Source organism: Schistocerca serialis, chromosome 9 (assembly GCF_023864345.2).
Source record: "Schistocerca serialis cubense isolate TAMUIC-IGC-003099 chromosome 9, iqSchSeri2.2, whole genome shotgun sequence".
NCBI classification, from domain to species: Eukaryota; Metazoa; Arthropoda; class Insecta; order Orthoptera; family Acrididae; genus Schistocerca; species Schistocerca serialis.
In genome coordinates, this window is record NC_064646.1 from 416,423,006 (window position 1) to 416,446,070 (window position 23,065).

At 38.5% G+C, this 23,065-nt stretch overlaps 1 protein-coding gene across 3 annotated transcripts in view; it reads right to left on the reverse strand.

Annotated features, from left to right (window-relative positions):
* Window positions 1–23,065, reverse strand: part of LOC126419905 (connector enhancer of kinase suppressor of ras 2) — a 131,827-nt gene that overhangs the window by 107,707 nt on the left and 1,055 nt on the right. For all 3 annotated transcript variants that reach the window (XM_050087183.1, XM_050087182.1, XM_050087184.1), the window contains exons 3-4: window positions 22,853–23,031; window positions 10,512–10,758 (exon numbers count right to left, since the gene is read on the reverse strand). In XM_050087183.1, coding sequence (XP_049943140.1) covers window positions 10,512–10,758; window positions 22,853–23,031 — 426 coding nt within the window. The remainder of the gene's footprint in view (window positions 1–10,511; window positions 10,759–22,852; window positions 23,032–23,065) is intronic.

Consider the following 23,065-nt stretch of genomic DNA (forward strand, 5'->3'; position numbering starts at 1 on the left):
TTCTCTATCTCCTCCGTCAACCCGATCTGGTACAGATCCCACACTGATGAGCAATACTCAAGTATAGGTCGAACGAGTGTTTTGTAAGCCACCTCCTTTGTTGATGGACTACATTTTCTAAGGACTCTCCCAATGAATCTCGACCTGGTACCCGCCTTACCAACAATTTTATGTGATCATTCCACTTCAAATCATTCTGCACGCATACTCCCAGATATTTTACAGAAGTAACTGCTACCAGTGTTTGTTCCGCTATCATATAATCATACAATAAAGGATCCTTCTTTCTATGTATTCGCAATACATTACATTAATCTATGTTAAGGATCAGTTGCCACTCCCTGCACCAAGTGCCTATCCGCTGCAGATCTTCCTGCATTTCGCTACAATTTTCTAATGCTGCAACTTCTCTGTATACTACAGCATCATCCACGAAAATCCGCATGGAACTTCTGACGCTATCTACTAGGTCATTTATATATATTGTGAAAAGCAATGGTCCCATAACACTCCCCTGTGGCACGCCAGAGGTTACCTTAACGTCTGTAGACCTCTCTCCATTGATAACAACATGCTGTGTTCTGTTTGCTAAAAACTCTTCAATCCAGCCACACAGCTGGTCTCATATTCCGTAGGCTCTTACTTTGTTTATCAGGCGACAGTGCAGAACTGTATCGAACGCCTTCCGGAAGCCAAGGAAAATAGCATCTACCTGGGAGCCTGTATCTAATCTCCAGTCCTGTAATGCAGAAGGTGAACATGATCAAAGGCAGAGCCACGTGTGAAAGCACCCACGTGATTTACCAACTGTCATGCCTACACTGTGAAGCATTCTATGTGGGAATGACCAGCAACAAACTGTCCATTCGCATGAACGGACACAGGCAGACAGTGTTTGTTGGTAATGAGGATCACCCTGTGGCTAAACATGCCTTGGTGCATGGCCAGCACATCTTGGCACAGTGTTACACCGTCCGGGTTATCTGAATATTTCCCACTGACACCAACCTATCAGAACTTCGGAGATGGGAACTTGCCCTTCAATATATTCTCTCCTCTCGTTACTCACCAGGCCTCAATCTCCGCGAATTTCAAGTTGCCGCCCCTCGTACCTCACCTGTCATTCAACAACATCTTTGCCTCTGTACTTCCACCTCGACTGACATCTCTACCCAACCTCTTTGCATTTACATATGTCTGCCTGTGTCTGCATATGTGCAAATGGATGTGTGTGTGTGTGTGTGTGTGTGTGTGTGTGTGTGTGTGTGTGTGTGTGTGTGTGTGGGCGCGTGCGTGCGAGAGAGAGAGTGTACGTGACCTTTTTTCCCCCTCCCACTCCCGGGATTGGAATGACTCCTTACCCTCTCATTTAAAACCCAAATCCTTTCGTCTTTCCCTCTTTGCTGATGAAGCAACCTTGGGTTGTGAAAGCTCGAAATGTGTGTGTGTGTTTGTGTGTTTTTTAATTGTCTCCTATCAACATACCAACGCTTTCGTTTGGTAAGTTACAGCATCTTTATTTTATTTTTCCTTAATTTTATTTTATTCCTCAACGATGTTAAACTGATAATTATAAAATCTGAATGTATTTAAACAGTTTGATTCGTATATGCAAAGTAAATATATGTAGTTTATTTATAACAACTTTAATTTCACTAATTAATACAGTTAAAAAGGAATTGCTTAAATGGTACATTTCTGACAGACTGTGATTTCAATAGTTCCCAGACATTCTGTACTGGTCTCTAAAGTAGTGAACAGCGTCTCACCAAATGTATGCACGATTTTATTGGGGGGCTCTTCTTATTTTATTGGGAAACGGAAACCCAACAAGAATTTTCTACCAGTGAAGTGATTAGTGAAAGTATCGAAACTAACCCCCCCCCCCCCTCTCACTGTCACACACACACACACACACACACACACACACACACACACACTTTTACTCTGTTGTTGTTGTTGTTGTTGTTGTGGTCTTCAGTCCTGAGACTGGTTTGATGCAGCTCTCCATGCTACTCTATCCTGTGCAAGCTTTTTCATCTCCCAGTACCTACTGCAACCTACATCCTTCTGAATCTGCTTAGTGTATTCATCTCTTGGTCTCCCTCTACGATTTTTACCCTCCACGCAACCCTCCAATACTAAATTGGTGATCCCTTGATGCCTCAGAACATGTCCTACCAACCGATCCCTTCTTCTGGTCAAGTTGTGCCACAAACTTCTCTTCTCCCCAATCCTATTCAATACTTCTTCATTAGTTATGTGATCTACCCATCTAATCTTCAGCATTCTTCTGTAGCACCACATTTCGAAAGCATCTATTCTCTTCTTGTCCAAACTATTTATCGTCCATGTTTCACTTCCGTACATGGCTACACTCCATACAAATACTTTCAGAAATGACTTCCTGACACTTAAATCTATACTCGATGTTAACAAATTTCTCTTCTTCAGAAACGCCTTCCTTGCCATTGCCAGTCTACACTTTATGTCCTCTCTACTTCGACCATCATCAGTTATTTTGCTCCCCAAATAGCAAAACTCCTTTACTATTTTAAGTGTCTCATTTCCTAATCTAATCCCCTCAGCACCACTGGACTTAATTCGACTACATTCCATTAACCTTGTTTTGCTTTTGCTGATGTTCATCTTATATCCTCCTTTCAAGACACTGTCCATTCCATTCAACTGCTCTTCCAAGTCCTTTGATGTCTCTGACAGAATTACAATGTCATCGGCAAACCTCAATGTTTTTATTTCTTCTCCATGAATTTTAATACCTACTCCGAATTTTTCTTTTGTTTCCTTTACTGCTTGCTCAATATACAGATTGAACAACATCGGGGAGAGGCTACAACCCTGTCTTACTCCCTTCCCAACCACTGCTTCCCTTTCATGTCCCTCGACTCTTATAACTGCCATCTGGTTTCTGTACAAATTGTAAATAGCCTTTCGCTCCCTGTATTTTACCCCTGCCACCTTTAGAATTTGAAAGAGAGTATTCCAGTCAACATTGTCAAAAGCTTTCTCTAAGTCTACAAATGCTAGAAACGTAGGTTTGCCTTTCCTTAATCTTTTTTCTAAGATAAGTCGTAAGGTCAGTATTGCCTCACGTGTTCCAGTGTTTCTACGGAATCCAAACTGATCTTCCCCGAGGTTGGCTTCTACTAGTTTTTCCATTCGTCTGTAAAGAATTCATGTTAGTATTTTGCAGCTGTGACTTATTAAACTGATTGTTCGGTAGTTTTCACATCTGTCAACACCTGCTTTCTTTGTGATTGGAATTATTATATTCTTCTTGAAGTCTGAGGGTATTTCGCCTGTTTCATACATCTTACTCACCAGATGGTAGAGTTTTGTCAGGACTGGCTCTCCCAAGGCCGTCAGTAGTTCCAATGGAATGTTGTCTACTCCGGGGGCCTTGTTTCGACTCAGGTCTTTCAGTGCTCTGTCAAACTCTCCACGCAGTATCATATCTCCCATTTCATCTTCATCTACATCCTCTTCCATTTCCATAATATTGTCCTCAAGTACATCGCCCTTGTATAGACCCTCTATATACTCCTTCCACCTTTCTGCTTTCCCTTCTTTGCTTAGAACTGGGTTTCCATCTGAGCTCTTGATATTCATACAAGTCGTTCTCTTTTCTCCAAAGGTCTCTTTAATTTTCCTGTAGGCTCTATCTATCTTACCCCTAGTGAGATAAGCCTCTACATCCTTACATTTGTCCTCTAGCCATCCCTGCTTAGCCATTTTGCACTTCCTGTCGATCTCATTTTTGAGACGTTTGTATTCCTTTTTGTCTGCTTCATTTACTGCATTTTTATGTTTTCTCCTTTCATCAATTAAATTCAATATTTCTTCTGTTACCCAAGGATTTCTACTAGCCCTCGTCTTTTTACCTACTTGATCCTCTGCTGCCTTCGCTACTTCATCCCTCAAAGCTACCCATTCTTCTTCTTCTACTGTATTTCTTTCCCCCATTCCTGTCAATTGTTCCCTTATGCTCTCCCTGAAACTCTGTACAACCTCTGGTTCTTTCAGTTTATCCAGGTCCCATCTCCTTAAATTCCCACCTTTTTGCAGTTTCTTCAGTTTTAATCTACATGTCATAACCAATAGATTGTGGTCAGAGTCCACATCTGCCCCTGGAAATGTCTTACAATTTAAAACCTGGTTCCTAAATCTCTGTCTTACCATTATGTAATCTATCTGATACCTTTTAGTATCTCCAGGGTTCTTCCATGTATACAACCGTCTTTCATGATTCTTAAACCAAGTGTTAGCTATGATTATGTTGTGCTCCGTGCAAAATTCTACCAGGCGGCTTCCTCTTTCATTTCTTAGCCCCAATCCACATTCACCTACTATGTTTCCTTCTCTCCCTTTTCCTACTGACGAATTCTAGTCACCCATGACTATTAAATTTTCGTCTCCCTTCACAATCTGAATAATTTCTTTTATTTCATCATACATTTCTTCAATTTCTTCGTCATCTGCAGAGCTAGTTGGCATATAAACTTGTACTACTGTAGTAGGTGTGGGCTTCGTATCTATCTTGGCCACAATAATGCGTTCACTATGCTGTTTGTAGTAGCTTACCCGCATTCCTATTTTCCTATTCATTAGTAAACCTACTCCTGCACTACCCCTATTTGATTTTGAGTTTATCATCCTGTAGTCACCTGACCAGAAGTCTTGTTCCTCCTGCCACCGAACTTCACTAATTCCCACTATATCTAACTTCAACCTATCCATTTCCCTTTTTAAATTTTCTAACCTACCTGCCCGATTAAGGGATCCGACATTCCACGCTCCGATCCGTAGAACGCCAGTTTTCTTTCTCCTGATAACGACATCCTCTTGAGTAGTCCCCGCCCGGAGATCCGAATGGGGGACTATTTTACCTCCGGAATATTTTACCCAAGAGGACGCCATCATCATTTAATCATACAGTAAAGCTGCATGCCCTCGGGAAAAATTACGGCCGTAGTTTCCCCTTGCTTTCAGCCGTTCGCAGTACCAGCACAGCAAGGCCGTTTTGGTTATTGTTACAAGGCCAGATCAGTCAATCATCCAGACTGTTGCCCCTGCAACTACTGAAAAGGCTGCTGCCCCTCTTCAGGAACCACATGTTTGTCTGGCCTCTCAACAGATACCCATCCGTTGTGGTTGCACCTACGGTACGGCTATCTGTATCGCTGAGGCACGCAAGCCTCCCCACCAACGGCAAGGTCCATGGTTCATGGGGGGGGGGGGGGGGGGGGGGGAATCTCTATGGAATCCTATTTAACTTGTAACAGGTTCCTTCTTCAAGTACAGCTTTAATGTTGATTACAATCCTAACAAATATCACTCTCATACTTACATGTCTTGGCTGATAAGAAGAAAGAAAGAAATAGAAAAAGGTGGCACTAGTAACGACCAAATTGCAGTCATCAACACTGAAACATGGGAAGATTTCAGAATAAACAAGGTGTTACGAACAAGTGACAATGAGAACATTACAACAATGGGCAATGGTGGTCACATTCCATATTTGTCAGAAAAATTTCAGTTTATTGCTAATGATACCTGGATAAAAAGCTTCGAATATCAACATTCAAGAAGACAGCGAAAAATCATCAACTGTCAACAAAACTGCAACATGGAAGAAATGCTGGAAGAAGCAGATTACATTTGTATACATATGAGACACATAATGTCTAACTTTAACCCTGATTATATAATTAACAGTGTATCGAATGGATGCCAGTGTGAATCAACATATAACAGGACAATTGGCAAAGATTGTTTTGGCAAAGAGCCCAATCTGTCCAAAACCACCCACTCTTATACAGCTCAGTACAGTTGAACTGCTTCAGGGAAATTGTATCTATGTGTATTTTTATGTATGCAAGAGCCTGCCAATAATTTTGGTCCTTGAGTTGCCAGTACCGTCAAGAAAAAAGAAGGATATACCGTATTTACTCGAATCTAAGCCACACTCGAATCTAAGCCGCACCTGAAAAATGAGACTCGAAATCAAGGGGGAAAAAAATTCTCAAATCTAAGCCACACCTGAAATTTGAGAGTTGAAATTCAAGGGGAGAGAAAAGTTTTAGGCCGAAACAAAGTTGGTCCATTGTAATATGAGACACAATTAAGGTCAAATGAATGACGACACAGCTACAGTAGTTTGGTTGGAGTTGTAAGCTTAGCAGTTAAGCTTTACCAGGTAACCATTGCTATGAGTCAGGCGCTCCGTCCTTATTTATACGGGTACCCTTCCTTTTTCACGTGCTTTGTCTGGTTTGAATTGATTGCTTATTTTTCTTTGATCTGATAAGCGCCGTTTTCTTTGTTATAGGTGTTTACGTCACTCTAAGCTGAAAATTCATTACTGTACTGTGTCATGCATTGTTTGTCACATTCTGATAGTGCGTGTTTACGGCCTGTTGCCGCTCGCGGCACGGCTTGCTTTTGTGCGCGCTACCGCCGCTTACAATTGTTAAAAAAACTGCTATTTGTTGTTACTTACACTGCTGCTTTCTTTGATAATGATCAACAAGAACCAAATAATAGACTCCATATGATAGAAGATGTTCTGAACGAGAGTTTAGCGAAAATTTTTCTCCGTTTGAAAATCTTTGTAGGTGCCTCTTTAGTACATTACATTCTGCACAGAAATTAGAGTCACCTTAGATTTAAAAATCTAGTCAATTGCTGTGCTTCATTTCTGACTGTATCACTATTAGGCATAAGAATAATACGGATATAAACATGACATGATATGTATATTCTTCCGTGTTTGCTGTTGTCTCACTCTAGTTTCGTAGTTTATCAGGCAGACAGGATTTAAATGAGATAGCAGCAAACACGAAACAATACATGACAAAATGTTTATATTCGTATTATTCTTATGGTGAAGAGAATACTGCATGTGATTCACAATTCATAAAAGTTCCTATTAGCAACCATCTCTTCTCACAGGTAGGAAAAAATTCAGAATGTAGAGTTGGCCATATTGACGAGTAGAGTTGGCCATATTGACAAACATCCCAAACAGTCTTGCCAGTCGGATTTTCGTAGTACATTAAAATGCTGCTACATTCGAAGATGAACAACACAGAATTTGTATTTACTTCGTTGGATAATGTACGAAAATGCAGTGGTCGAAACTCGGGGCGGAGAAAAAAGCTCGTCTTCCACCGTTTTTTAAATTTATTTACTGACACAGAGGATTTGGTGCCAGTATTTATCTTTGTGCCTACAAAGCATGCCGTGTAGCGCTACATATATTCGATGGCAGAAGTTAGTTGTGGCGGCACCCACCAACATTTTTCAGAACTTCCACTTGCTTTGCACTCGGTTCTAAGCCGCAGGCGGTTTTTTGGATTACAAAAACCAGAAAAAAAGTGCGGCTTAGATTCGAGTAAATACGATAAGAATGTTGTCATTACTTGCTCCAAGTCAGGGAAACTAATAAAAGAGCTTTATGTAAAATTTTTGGAAATAACATTAAAACCATATGTTGCTAACAACAAATTCCTTCTGTTGATGGATTTTTGAGGTGACCAAGCAGATCTGACATTGTATGATGAGACATTCATCAATGAGGAAGGCAAACTAATGTGTACCGTGAAGATAATTCCACCCAAATGTACTCCTCCTCCTCAACCCTGTGATGCATGTTTCTATTGTTAAGTCAAAAATCTCATTAAAACATAAATCAAACAATGGAAATTCCAGGTGGGAACGTCAACCATGTAACAAAAAGATAGGAAGTAGCAATCTATCTTTTTCTTACATTGTTAATTAAAAGACTACGAAGTGTTCCTGAACTGCTACAACAAAAACAAGAATTATCATGCAGTTAAACACATTCAATCATGCAGCATCAATTCAGTGCTCCTGTTTTCACCCCAGTAATTCAGTATGCATAAAAAATGACAGAAGAAAATCTTAATTTAAAAACCAGAATGAACTATGCTTTCCCTTAAGGCATAATTCAAATAATGTTCTTGCTCAAAAAATTTTGTCATAAAATGTGCATAACGTGAATGATATTTATGTTTGTTTTAAGTGTTTCTCTGACAATTATCACTCTACAAAATGTAATGTAACTTCTAATAATAAATAAAAAGCAGATAATTAATTGCCAGAATTTTCAGAAATTTTATTCATTCAAAACTCCACCAAATTATGTAAATTAATTTTTTAAATATATTAATTAATTTAATCAGTCATAACTACATAGAACATATTAATTTTACATATATAAATTGAAGTGTTAAAATAAATTTAAATTTTATAATTAAGTTTAACATCACGAGGAATAATAATAATTCATGGTAACAGTGGGAACTACACCCAGGCCAGCAAGCTGACAATCAATGTGCTAAACCACTGCACCACACCACTGACTTGAAATTGATTGTTCAAAATTCCATCACTAACTACCTGAAAAATTTGAGAGCTCATTTTATCTTTTCCTATGGTATATGGTGAGATACACAAGGAACTTGAAACGGGTTACTGTCTGCTTCCACTCTCATAGTTTGGGCCAAATCAATGGGCTCTGTCCCACATCCTCCTCTTGTTAGTAACAGCAGGGACAGTAGTGGTGGTGGTAGTGGTGACAGCAGCATCAATAACAAAAACATACTTCAGAGGCACATATAAAATTAACGTAAATTTAAGTTCATGTGTCAGTTGTAGTGGCACAAGCTTACTATTGATCTCAGCTTTTACTAAAGTGCTCACTGAATTAAAATATTGTGAGCATGATTAATCCTACACAGAAACATAATATCACAATGTTCAGGTATTTCTTCAAACATCCTGAGGGCGAGGGTAACTGGAAACAAGGTTAGTTTGAATAGTAATTTCATGAACATATTTTTACACTAGAAATAGGATAGCACCTGAACAACTGATATTTACATTTTTAAAATGGGTTAAAGCGGTCACAGCAAGTCCCATTTTGCATCTTGGGTTTCTTCTCATTCCACAGTAACAATTTTTTTTAAATTTATTCATGGGATCCAAAATGCTCTTTACAATACACGTATATCCACGGGTCCATCAGTAGCTGCTATCGAAGAAAATGGGTTTTGTTTTCAGAAAATGTTGTAGCTACCACCATACTCACAGTACTCCTGTTATTGGAGGGTTGGAGTATGCCTCTACTTTTTGTTTTGTTTTCAAAACTATCAAACAAAAATAGCTGTAACTGTGTACATGTCTGTATGGATTGATATGATATCTTTTTACCATTTTTTTAAAAAAAGCAACTATCCGCATCTCTCTTTGGTACCACAAGTTGATGGAACTGACTTCACCTCCTGAACAGCCTTCCCATAGCAGTATATCAAGGACACATTATTAAGTGGTTTAAGAGGATGCACTAGTGCACATTATATCTAGACAAGACATGAAGATAATTTTTTAGAAAAGTAGTTGCTTGCATGACTTTTCCCAAAACTTTATGGCTAAACAATAATAGTAAGTAAACAATGGTTACATCAATGATACATTAAATATTCGCAACACTATTTGGAAAAATATTTGGAATGTCACACAGTGGCAGGAATGGGAATTGAACTAATGCAGAATGAATTACAACTGACAGGATACACATGAGCAAAATATGAAAGGCTGAGACCTGGCAATGAGCAACATATGGAAGTGTGCCATTAGTTAAATTTTTATAACAGTGCTAATAGTAATTATATGGAGACAGCTAACAAAAGAAGGAAATTACATTGACAGAATAAAACCAGTTCATGAGTAGCCAATTATGAAACTAGGTCACTGAAACTGTCTACTTTGTGTAAGTTTATATTTTTTTTTTTCAGATTTGCCACATGGACTGTTGAATGGGGTCATACAAAAGCCATAAAAAACTAAATATGCCACTGTTATGAATTTTTTTGTCTTGGGATGGGTTAATCAATTACAAGTTCAGGATCTAAATTTGAGTGTAATGCAAAATGAGGCACAATAGACTGATCGAATAATGATGTTGGCTCCACTGGGACACTGCTGAAGTAAAGTTAAGTAACAATCAATATGGTGAATTTGTGTTGTTTGCTAAAACTGGCAGCAATGAGTGGATGTAATGTAAGTTAGCAGGGAAAGGTGCTGTGCAGGAGGGGCATGCTTTGTCTTTTTCACATAGTGCAGCTGCAAACCCTGTTATCTGCAATGACCATCTAAGAAAGTGGAAATGATACGCGCAGGTAATAAATAGTAGACGTTTCATGTCACCAAAGTGGAAAGTGACTTATTGGCATGCTAAATAATAGTTCTTATTGCTACAAAATACATATCAGTTCTCAAAAGCAACAAATGCACAAATAACTACTACAAAGTTAATGCGTACATTATTGTTTGACTGCTAAGGCCAGAGACAAAATACTAGTGGCCCAATACCTTCCAAATTCTGCTGATTCAGAGCTGGAGAGATGATGACTATAGATAGAGTTTACAGGTAGCACACATTTTTTTCTATACTTCCTAATACTCACAAGGTCATCACCAGGCCTTTTCCTCAGGGTGGCAAGGTCAAGTGATGCTGGTTGAAGAACTAATGGATCCACAATATCTTGTATTATCCCATCTGCCAATTTTCCTAGTTCCTGACATGAAGAGCGAATCTCTTCTATAGGTCTTTCAGCAAACCGATCAAGATGGGCACATGTAGCTATCTTTAAACTTAGTCGTAGCAATGAAACCTTGCGTTCATGATACTCAAGCTGTCCTGTAAATGGTGACCTGTAATGAAATAGTCTTCCTTAACATTCCATGTTAATACCGTAGCAGTGAAAGTAAAATGGTGTTTCACTGATACATATGCAAAGCTATATAATGCACTTCAGTTTACTATGACACAAATAAGACATTATGACACAAAGTACAATAAAATAACAGGACATATTCAAAAATTCAAATAAATACCAACATTCTTTTTAAGCTATGGGTTACTGAAAGAGCTTGCATCAGGACAGATGTTTACCCTAAAGCCCAAGAGTTAAAGTGAGGGGACTGATTACTGTGAAAGGGAAGCTACTGCTGCTTGCTGGTGGATTTTTTCTAAAGTAAAGGGAGGAGGAGATAATCATACACATGGATATCAACACTGACAAAAATATTATGAATTTTGGAGAAAGACAATTTAAAGTTCATGATCTACAAGGGTATTCACAGTAAAAAACTGTCTGTAAAAAGAGTAAAACAAAATGTAGCAAATGTATTGAGTCAGAAAAAGAATACAGATGGCAAAAGTGTCTCATATGAACTTTATCCATACCAGTTCTGAGGGCCCAAGCAATTCTCTTTCACATAACCTGTTGAAGAGGCTGTCAAAGTAGAGAGCCATTTTGATTCCCAAGGCTATTCTTCTGATCTCAAAAGTGAAATAAATATTAATCCAAACAATTGCTTGGGCTTTCTCCAGAGCATACAAGCCGTTTACATTTGGAATATTGTTGTACAGTGATGTTCTATCAATAGCACCTGCCTCAACAAGGACAGTGGTAGAACTCAAGCTAGCAAGAACAGGATTAGGAGAAAACAGCAGTCTGTCTGTGGAGAAAATGGTTAATGTATTAAATGATGTTTTACACGCTTCAGAATCTTAAGATGGCCAATGTATACCTGAAATTGGTCATGAATGACCAATGTTCTGATATAGTGCCTGAAATAAAGGGTAGAGAATAGCTGGCTGGATTGCCAGTAAGATCAGGCCTGTTGACCTTGGTAGAAGTATTCACTGACAGTGAAAATTCAGTGTCTTAAAGATATTGTTAAGACCCTTAAACATAGTGTTAGTTCTGTAGTCCAATGGCTGACTCATCATTACAAAGGTTAGGGATGAGAAGTGGACCACAAGAAATAGGAGTCTCTGTACAAATGTATTTTGTACACGAGATAAATTGTCAAAGCAATAACAAAAGCTAGATTAGAAATTATGTGTAAACTACTACTCACTTTTCTTAAAAACCAACTGACATGGCCAATACATCAGGATTTTAGTTGACTAAGAGGTTATATCAATGGTGTTAGTGTTACAATGCATATGGAAAAACATAGCTTACAATGGTATAGGTACAGCACTATTTGAATTTCCAGTCAAAAAACTCGTATCCTTATACATACACCAACAACGAAAAATTAATGCGACTTTTCTGGCGCTATTTTGATGCCTAATGAGGGTTCTGCAGACTTGCCAATTTGTATCACAGCCATTAGGAGATGCTCTTTGACTTCCTGCTACTGTGTTGCTACTTCGTAGCCGACTGAGCATTCGAGCAGACTGCACAGAACTCTTCATGGGTTTCAGATAGCATCACGCCCTTGGAACCTAATATCCAAAGAGAAGAGGAAGAACATGGTGTACAGTTGATTTATTTGTTAAGTTCAAATATTAAGCTCAAGATGCATGAGGTGTGTTAATGAAATGTGTATGACTTTTTGGTGACTACTGCTTACTTCATACACTCAGTTTTAATTTATGTTACTCGCTGAATCATTTGCTTGACTCTGATATACTGTAATTACTTACTTATACAGGACTTGTTTTCTTACTTACATGAACAAAACTTGTCTTGGAATGGGACTACTTGCCTAAGCAGGTTATGGAACTTATTCATTATGAATTTTATTAGAGCAATTCCTCTTTTAATTTATGGGCATGGAGGGCCAAGTAGTTTTTCTTGAGTAACTTAGAGCAATTTTTTTTTAGACACAGGCTACACAACTATTAAGGGAACTTAATAAAAGACTGTTGATTTTGTATCAGTAGCCAAGATGATAATGTAAATCACCAGTACCTGTTCCAATTCAATGTTCCCTCTCTTCTGTCAGGCTATCTGAAATCAACAGCATACTGGTGCCTGAAGATAAATTGTATCCTTACTGTAAGTGTTCAAAACCCAAGTTAAGCGAATACACACTTGAGGAATGTTGATGTGCCGATGTTACTTTCGATGTTTTCCCTTGGTAGCTCCATGGATAAATGTCAGATGGCCAAGGGCCGGAGGCTCAATTCCTGATTGGTTCCTGACGTTTTTTGGACTTAACACCTGTTGACATCAAGGTCATTACAGATGATCTAATGGTCAGATTGGAGAAGGATGAAGCAGGCTATTGGTTGGATATGCCCTTGACAATGGAACAACCTTGCCATATTCTTTATGTGATTTATGGACCCTACAAACAGTGTACATCTGGATGGCTAGACAGACATCTAAAGCCTGTTTCTTCCAGAGGTGAGTCCAATGCTGTAATTACTGAGCCAAGTTGCTCAAGTTTTTTAAGAAACCATGTCAACAGCACTGTGGTTCAGAATACACATTAAGAAATCAACAGCCTGGTTGTAAGGGAATTTTGAGTTTATTATCTTATCAATATCAGTGAAAGCACAAGCTTCTATTGGACAAGATGGTGCAGGAAATCATTCAAGACCATTTTTTCATGGGCTCACGCCACCATTCTAGGAAAATCTTGGGAAACCTGGTAGAATGAATAGAAAAGAACTTTAAACCTCTTTCCTCTAAATATGAATCAAATATCCTACACACAGTACAACTGATAAGATTTATCAGTATAACACCACACCAAGGTTAAGTAATGGGAAAATCTGTTACCTACTGTGGCAGTGGTGATAACTTTCCTCTAAATATGAATCAAATATCCTACACACAGTACAACTGATAAGATTTATCAGTATAACACCACACCAAGGTTAAGTAATGGGAAAATCTGTTACCTACTGTGGCAGTGGTGATAAACAACTGTTGTCTAGAGATAATAAGATAGTAACTGATGAGGTAATGCTAGCAGACAATGAAATGTTCAAGAAAGCAATTTAGATGTTTTCTTCATAAATGTCATTTTGAATTGCAGGTCATTCATTAGCAGGCAGAGCATGTCAACACAATGTATCAGTTCTGCAGAAATTTGTAAAAAGCTACTTCAGACTGTGTACATGCCCAGTTTTTTTCCAATATGCAGTAGATTCCAAATTTCTGGCAATAAGCATTCACTAGACACTACTTACAGTGCTGTTAGGAGTGACTATGTGCATTTTCATAGCTATGTGTAAAATCCAAAAAGTTGTGTATCTTTTTTTTTTTCAATTAAGATTTAATGTTAACCCTTGAGCCTCTGTATAAAGTGTGCCAACCACAAAGAATATTGTCTCGTACTGTTTCTTGCTGTTTTACAATTGTGAGCCTATATCTATTCCTTCAGCTACACAGTGATAAGTTGTGCTGTCATATGTCCATGTGAGTGTCAGTAATATAAAACAGTGACATAGGTGAGAAAAACTGATTATTCGTGTAAGAAAATGACCTAGTTATGAGCTAGCAGCACAATGTGTCTACAACACGATTAGCAAGTGGTTGGCTGGGATCTGATGCAACAGCACTGTTTAATACTTAGAGTGCTTCATACTGTGTGGTAACACTTGTATGTGGCAATAAAGTGATATAAAGAAAGTTTTTTGTTATTATTTAATTAAAACAGTGATTGAGCTCATATAATTAATTAAACTAAGATTACACTGTGATTTTGCTCATACTGGTTTACCTTGGTAACACAAACACAGTTTTCTTTATATGTGTACAGAGTAGCTACGCTTCCGCTTGCTACAGGTTTAATGTTGGAATTTTTTGAGGACATGTAATTTTCCTATCATTAATCTTGAATGTCAATGTCATGAAAAATTTTATCTGACATCAACCTGCCTGGAAGTAACAAACAGACTGTTGCAAATTCTTGAAGGATTGAAGAGCATCTTAAATTACATTCACTGACGTGTAGCAAACCAGACATTCAATAGCAGAAGTTGTAAATAAACAGGACAACAGGAAAAGACAGCAGAAAATTTGAGATACAAGTGTGTGTACACAGTGCTGCACTGAGATGAATGAAAATGAACAAACAAACAAAATAAACTGAACACACACAGGCGTGATGAACACCATATAACACCTAAACATGAAAGGCTGGGTATGGATTTGATCCACAGCCCTCCCAAATGTGAGTCCAGTGTGCTAACTGTTATACGAAATTGCACTGTAGTTGTCACTGGAGAAACCTAATGTGTTATGGACAGTTGATTAGGGCACTCCTTCTCAAAGACACTAAACACACAAAGAAGTTGCAGGCTATTATAAGGGTACGCAACTTCACAAAGCTTAGTTTATTCAGTCTTGCCGTGGCCCCAGGAATGTGTGTGTGTGCGTATATGTGTAAGTGAATGTGTGATTTTGCTAGAAAAAGAGTCATTGTTCAAAAGCTATTGCGGATGCTGGTTTCTGCTATGTGTTTCTATGTTCCACGCATTGATCTGCTGTAGGTGAGTGGCTTTCCTTTATTTTATGGCTAATCACTTACAGCAACATCTCTAAAAAGTGTATGTTACAAATTTCAAAAATGGGAACCCAAACAAAAAGATAAGCTAAATTTCAACAATACTATCCTGTACTGTGTCTACTAAATTCCTTCTGGCACTCCTGGGGTGCTACGAGGGTGAGTTAAACAAAAACCTTAAATTTGTAATGACAAAGCGAAATTTCGGGCCGTTATCCTGTAAGTTGGTAAGCATGCAACAAGCAGAGTGCAGAATGGCCTGTAGGTGGCAGAATAGTGGAGATGCACATACACCGCCGCATTATCAGTATAAAGATGGCTGCCCCACTTGCGACTTGCAGCAGGGAAGAACAACAGTGTTCTGTTATTCGGGTTTTGCATAGTGAAACCTATTGAAATTCATCGACAAATGAAGGTTCAGTATGGTGATGCATGTCTGTCACAGCAGCAAGTCTACGAATGGAGTAGGAAGTTCGCAAATGGTGTGACTTCAGTGGAAGATGCTCCTCGATGTGGATAGGAGGGGCGTGGGGTCAGCACACCGCTCTCCCGAAGCATTATGATGGTATTCTTGACCGAAGCTGCTACTATTCTGAGTGCACCCCGAAAAATGGCAGCAGCGCATGGCAGCCTAGATGCTCACCCATCCAAGTGCCGACCACGCCCAACAGCGTTTAACTTCAGTGATCTCACAGGAACCGGTGTATCCACTGCAGCAAGGCTGTTGCCTAGCAGTTGAAGCCATAGTGAAGGAAAACCACCGAGTCACACTGAATGACATTGCAGCATGTTTACAGATTAGTCATGGGTCAGCACACCACATTGTGCATGATGTGCTCTAGTTTCACAAAGAGTCTGCAAGATGGGTGCCACAGCAGCTGACTCCTGAAATGAGAGAATGACGTGTTGATGCTTGTGAACAACTTCTTTGGCACTTTGAACGAGAAGGTGATGGCTTCCTTGCAAGAATCGTTACTGGGGACGAAACCTGGGTTCACTTCCACTAAAAGGAAACGAAGAGAGAGAGCAAGGAATGGTACCATTTCTCATCACCAAAACCAAAGAAGTTTTGAACTGAACCATCAGCAGGGAAGGTTATGCTGACTCTCTTTTGGGGGACGAAAAAGGCGTTATTTTGGAGCATTACATGCCTAGAGGGATCACTGTCACCAGTGCATCATACACAGATCTCCTAAAAAATCATCTGCTGCCTGCAATCAAATAAAAGCGACATGGATTGCTGTCAGCAGGTGTCCTTTTGCAACATGACAATGCAAGGCCCCACACTGCCCATACAACAGTTGCAACAATCACAGACCTGCATTTTGAGTGTCTTCCTCATCCACCATACTCACCAAGACCCTGCCCCAAGTGATATCCATATGTTCGGACCACTCAAAGATGCAATGGGAGGAACAAAGTTCCGTTCTGATGAAGAGGTACACCACGTGGTGCACAAGTGGTTGCGCAGACTACCAAAGGAAATTTTTTCTAACAGAATTTATGCACTTTTAAGTGCTGGAGGACTTGCATTGAGTGTGAGGGAGATTATGTTGAATAACATATAAATAAATAATATTTAAAAAATATTTAGGTTTTCATTTGACTCATATCTGAACTCTGCCACATGTATGTAATAACAACAGATATGTCTGCACAACATATGCAGATACAAAAGTCAATGTATCTCCAGATTTGTTGTCACTTTTTGATTAAGGGCACATTTCCATGCTGTCATTAGGGTACAAGTTACTTCATGGACCTCCCTTGCATTTTTGTCGTATATGTACAATATATGTATATAATATGAATCAAAGCACTTACTGACTACTTGTCCATGTTTATGTAATATGGTTTTTGAACTGCATTGCCATTTTAATTTTTATAGTGAGAAGCACAGTGAGTCAAACACAGCGAAAATGTAAACATTCAGTCACATTCACTGGCACCAAATTGTCACCTTCAGATCTAACCTGAACTTTGGGCTATGCTGAAAATCAGTCTATCACCCCAAACAAGATTTCAAGGAAGGGATTCCGATATTACACTCTAGCTGCCATTAGCATATAAACATGGAAAAAAAACTAACGTGGAATTCTCATAAATTTGGGAAGGAGGTTGGAGAATGAACCAAATAACATTAAATTTTACCACCAGTGAGGGTATTCAGAAGTCTGTAACTATTTTGGTTATTTGGGACTGATACTATGATGTGATACGAGATGGAGTGACCATCTGAAATCTAGGATGGAAAAGATGAACGCAGCAATGATCTGTTGGTGAAGCCCATTATTAGACTGCAGTAAACCTCACTGAAGTTGTTAAGAGAATTCAGAAATGTGCTGATAAACTCTTAATGTGGTAGATACGGCATTTATTAATGTGTCTGGTGTGCTAAGATAGCTTAACTGGAATAATTGCAGAGAGAACAGTTTCCAACACCTGAAGTACATGACACAATGCCTTAACATATTGAGCCAAAGGACAGCTGATGTTGAAACCGTCAATATGGTGGACAGCTGAGCCTCGAAAGCTGTTACCAACATGAAAGCATTATTAAAAAAGAGAAAACAAACTAATGGTGGGACCTTCACAGAAATAAGGGGGGTTTGGAAGTGTGTGTACTGGGTCATTCCATGGTTGCATGCATGACATTTTGAAAACAAATACATTTAAAAAAGCATCATGCCTTACTTGGTAAAACTTTTAATTTCTTACATTACAATAGACTGCATCTTAAGTAAGTCAGGTAACAAGTTTGATCCAGTTAGCTAAGATAAATACAGATAATGGAACCAAATTGAAATTTTTGTTGTCTGTGTCACAAATGGGAACATTTCTTATCCAGACATGTGGATATTTTGTTAAAATTCCATTCTCTTGGCTCATAAGTGTCACTGAAACACTGTTTTATTGTAAATTAATTTCTCGTGAGACAACAGAATAGATCATGATAGTGGTATGTATAGGGTGCTCACAGCAATGTCATCAGTGCCCAAACAGTATGGAAATTCCTCTCAAACACATACATCACATCTAAATTTTAGTTTGAAAATGTGTGCACAGAGAGAGAGAGAGAGAGAGAGAGAGAGAGAGAGAGAGAGAGATATGATAGTATGAGAAACAAATGGGAATTAGCAATAGAAATTAACAATCATACAAATCAATATAGGCAATACAAAAGAAGGGAAAACAGGTGTGCAAATGTACATTTATAACTTAAACACAAACTTACCTCTATTATTGACCAGGTTAGGAGTTTGTACTGTCTTCACAATTACTGATATGTCTTCCCTCTACTTGTCTTCATTTAATGAGCAAAAACAATACTCCCCATTGGAATGCACGTCATTGAGTAAGACTTGGTTAGATTCTTCCTCATATTCCTTCACTTCTGCAAAATAGTCCTGCTTCCTTCTAGCACTAGTACAAAATCTCCCGGCTTAATGTTACTGTTTTCTTTGTCGGATGAGGACTTTTTCTTCATTTCTTCTTCCTCTTCTTCTTCCCCTCCTTGTGGATACAACTAAATTGTCACTGACTCTACATCTATACTCTGCAAACCACGGTTAGTTGCATGGCACAGGGTACATCCCATTGTACCAGTTATTACGGTTTCTTCTTGTTCCTTTCACATATGGAGTATGGGAAGAACAAATTATTGAATGCCTCAGTGCCTGCAGTAATTATTGTAATCTTTTCCTCACGATCCCTATGTAGTGATATGTAGGGGACTGTTGTATATTCCTACAGTCATCATTTATAGCCAGTTCTAAAAACTTTGTTAATAGACTATCTTGGGATAGTATACATCTAGCTTCATGAGTGTTCCAGTTCAGTTCCTTTAGTATCTCGGTGACTCTGACAAGTTAAGCATACCTGTTACCAATTGAGTTGCACTTCCCTGTATAACTCAATATGTGGGTTGCACACACTTGAGCAATATTCCAGAACTGGTTGCACAAGTGATTTGTAAGCAGTGTCCTTTGTAGACCAACTGCACTTACCCAGTATCCTACCAATAAACCAGTCTACCAATTGCTTCACCCACGACTGCGCCTATGTGATCACTCCATTTCATATCCCTACATTGTCATACACAGATATTTGTTATGACCTGGTGATTCCAAAAATAACTCATTGATAGTGTAGCCATAGGATCTACAGTTTTTCATTTTGTGAAGTGCACAATTTTATATTTCTCAACATTGAGAGCAAGTTGTCCATCTTTGCACAACTTTGAATTCTTATCAAGTTCTGACTTAATATTTATGCAGCTTCTTTCAGATAGTACTTCATTATAGATAATTGCATCATCTGCAAAAAGCCCAATGCCACAATTAATATTGTCTGCAAGGTCATTAACATACAGCATCAACAGCAAGTGTCACGACACACTTCCTGGGGCAACCTGAAGTTACTTCTACATCTGACAACGATCCTCCATCCAAGTTAACATGCTGTGTCATTCCTATCAAAAAGCCCTCAATCCAGTTGAAAATTTCACTTGCTACCCCATGTGAGCGTACTTTTGACAATACGCGTAGATGTGGTACTGAGTCAAATGCTTTTCGGAAACTAAGAAATAGTGCACTGATACGATTGCCTTGATCCAAAGCTTTCAGTACGTCATGTGAGAAAAGTGCAAGTTGGGTTTCACATGATTCACGTTTTCGGAATCCATACTGGTTGACATTGAGGTGTTCATTCTGTTCAAGATTCCTCTTGTTCAGAGGTTACAGATACTTTCAACACTCCTTATTTACTACATGTTGTCACATAATGAACTTTACGAAGGGATGGAATTGGCTTTAGATTTTTCCAGTGTCCGTCCTGAAATGACAATGATGCTTTAATTTCCTGTGCAGTTATGTTACACCTTTTTAAATTCTGTTTTGCACATTTCTAGAATTCATAAGGCAAGTAATATCTCTTGATACGATTTCACCATTCCCCATTCAGTTCTTTTCAAAGTTTCCTTGAGATGTTTGGCAACTTCTCTTCACCTTAGCAACTGCTTTCCCTAACGATCTGCAACTGTTATATGAATCCTTTAATGGAGATGCTTTGTCTGTCTTGTGTAATGATTTCAGCTTTTTCTCTGCTGCTTCTGCCTTACCCAATCTTGCTAACACATGAGTTTTAACTCCTTTCTATCAGTTTGAAGTGCTTGTTTTCTTTCATCCTTCGTAATTAAAACCTTTCACACTCTTTCGATTGATATTCTGCATACTTGACTGGATCCTGTTCAAGTTTTTTGCTAAACACATGTACTCTCTCAGCAGATGACTTTCTTAAACTGAGACATAGTTTAGACACCTCAGAAGCAAATAACTAAGTAATTTTTTAGTTTGCATACTGTGTAACATTGAATTGGAAAAGTCAATATGATGCGGTAAAGCAGTGTCACACACCCAACATAATTTTAGGCACAAAAGAATCAAGCTATAAAGAAAATTTGCTCTAGGAAAGTGCAACCCATTCACACACCTCTTTCAGAAGCTTTCAAACCGATAATTTCATTACTTTTGCTACAATATAAATAAAATCATGTTTTGCTGGCTGTGTCACAAAGGATCATTAAGGTTTATTTTGATGCATTACACATGGAAAATGCTCACTTGATTTGCTTCAACATTTCACATAAAATTCTACAACATCTGAACAGCTAGTGTGGCAAATGGCAGCAATAGAGAAACAAAAACACAGGTGATCAGGCTAGTCAACCCTCAAGCAGCAATTTCCCTTTACTGGACAGTTCTACAACGATGACACTGAAGTATGTATAGAAACAAAATACTGCACTATTTTTAAAAAATAAGTTGTTTAATTGTCAGAAGGGATCTTTTGCTGTAAAAAGTTTCTATTAAATTTATCTTGAACTGCTTCAATTTTGTGTACAGAGGGTCTTTTTACATGGAATGACCCTACTGTCTTCTCTAGACCTGTATTAAGCCTGTAAAGAGGCACTGTAAAAATCCTCTTTCCTCATAGCATATTCATGAGAGTAATAGGCCAGGGAGTTAGTTGCTACTGGCGGTATGAAGCACCCTCTGCCTTGCACTGCTAGTGGATTGTTTAGTATGTGGGTAGATTTTACAAGAAATTTTACAATATGCTTTATACCTCCAATGCTGTCAACCAAAATAGAAAGCAAATCCCAAGATAAACCATGGTCACCTTCTCATATCTGCAGTGTACAATAATGGCTCTTCTCACTGGAGATCGAATTTATGTATGAGATGACCTGTGTGGTGAATGTCTAAACAGGGCCAGTGGGGTACTTCCATGTTTTGCACAGGAATGTTGACAGCACATGCCATGAAGTATGATGGGAACAAAAGGGTGTCAGCTGTTTGTGTTCATAGCCAATGAGTGAGCAACAAACAGATGATGTGCTTTGAATACATACAGAAGGGAAGCTGAAACATTGCTGTAAATGAGATTATAAACATAATGCAAGGACAAGTCCCAACCCACGATGTATTCGAAAAACAATGAAATATTTCTCTGTTCTATGTTGCTACGTAATCGATCTGTACAAGCACAAAGAGTAAGGGGATCAATTTCTTTAATTAACTCAAGGGAGGAGATAGGTGGATCAATGTTTTTAATTAACCCACTAAATTGTGGGAGGAGATAGTAGGATCAATGTTTTTTTTTTTTAAATCAAATAATGGGAGAATTGCCAAGAAGGATGATTTATAAAAAGCAAACAAGACAATGGTTTCAATTTCACAGCTAGAAATACATTGTCCATGTTCTCACCTCAAGTTGGTTACACAAAACTGATATGTTGCCAACCTATGAGCTATACGTAAGCTCCACAGTGACTGACACTGGCACTGATCTGGACTTTACTCTGCTTGTGTTCAGAGAGAGGTGCCAGTTTTACTTGACTTATGCCACAGGACGGGAGGGGGGGGGGGGGGGGGGGGGGCAGGGCAGGTGTCAGGTTGGTAAGGAAAAAACTGTAAGAAACAAAAATGTATGGATAAGCAATTAAACTTACAAGTCATATGTGTGTTCCCTACAGAAATTGCTCTTTCTTTCTGCAATACTGTACATTTAATTTAACCTTATCCCACTACAGTGATGTTCCAAGTGGTATGCACTAATTTAATACCTTAAAGAAAAACAAATTCAGTGGTACCTTAAACAGAGAAAACTACTGCATTCACTAATGTTGAAACTACAAAAATTCTGAAGCAACTTGAGAAAGTCAGTACAATTTTTAACTCTTTGGAAGCATAATGTTGATATTCAGAAGTTAAAGAAATATGGCGACAAAAACAGGAGGCAAAATGCATCAAGTCTTCAGGAACACCAGTCCAAAAATATAGACATAAGGTAAAGAAGGAAAGAACATAAACAATGAGGAGAAACAGGTAAGATTCTTTTTATTTACATTTAGGATCAAAATTACCATAAATACACATAGCTCTAAACACCTTTGAAAATAATAAAACAAATGTAAAATCAAACATACCTGTCAAGCCAGCAAACAAGTGGCTTCACAGCACTAATTACATTGGCTACATCTGCCAGTGTCTGAGTACTGACTGGAAGTGAGACAGTATTCTGCAATAGTTCCTTGTATAGGCTGTTAGCAGAGCAGGACAAACGCAGTGCAAGCAACTGCAAGTTTTCTCTGTCCAGTTCATAGTGCTACAAAAAATATTAAATGACAGTGCTGTTTCAA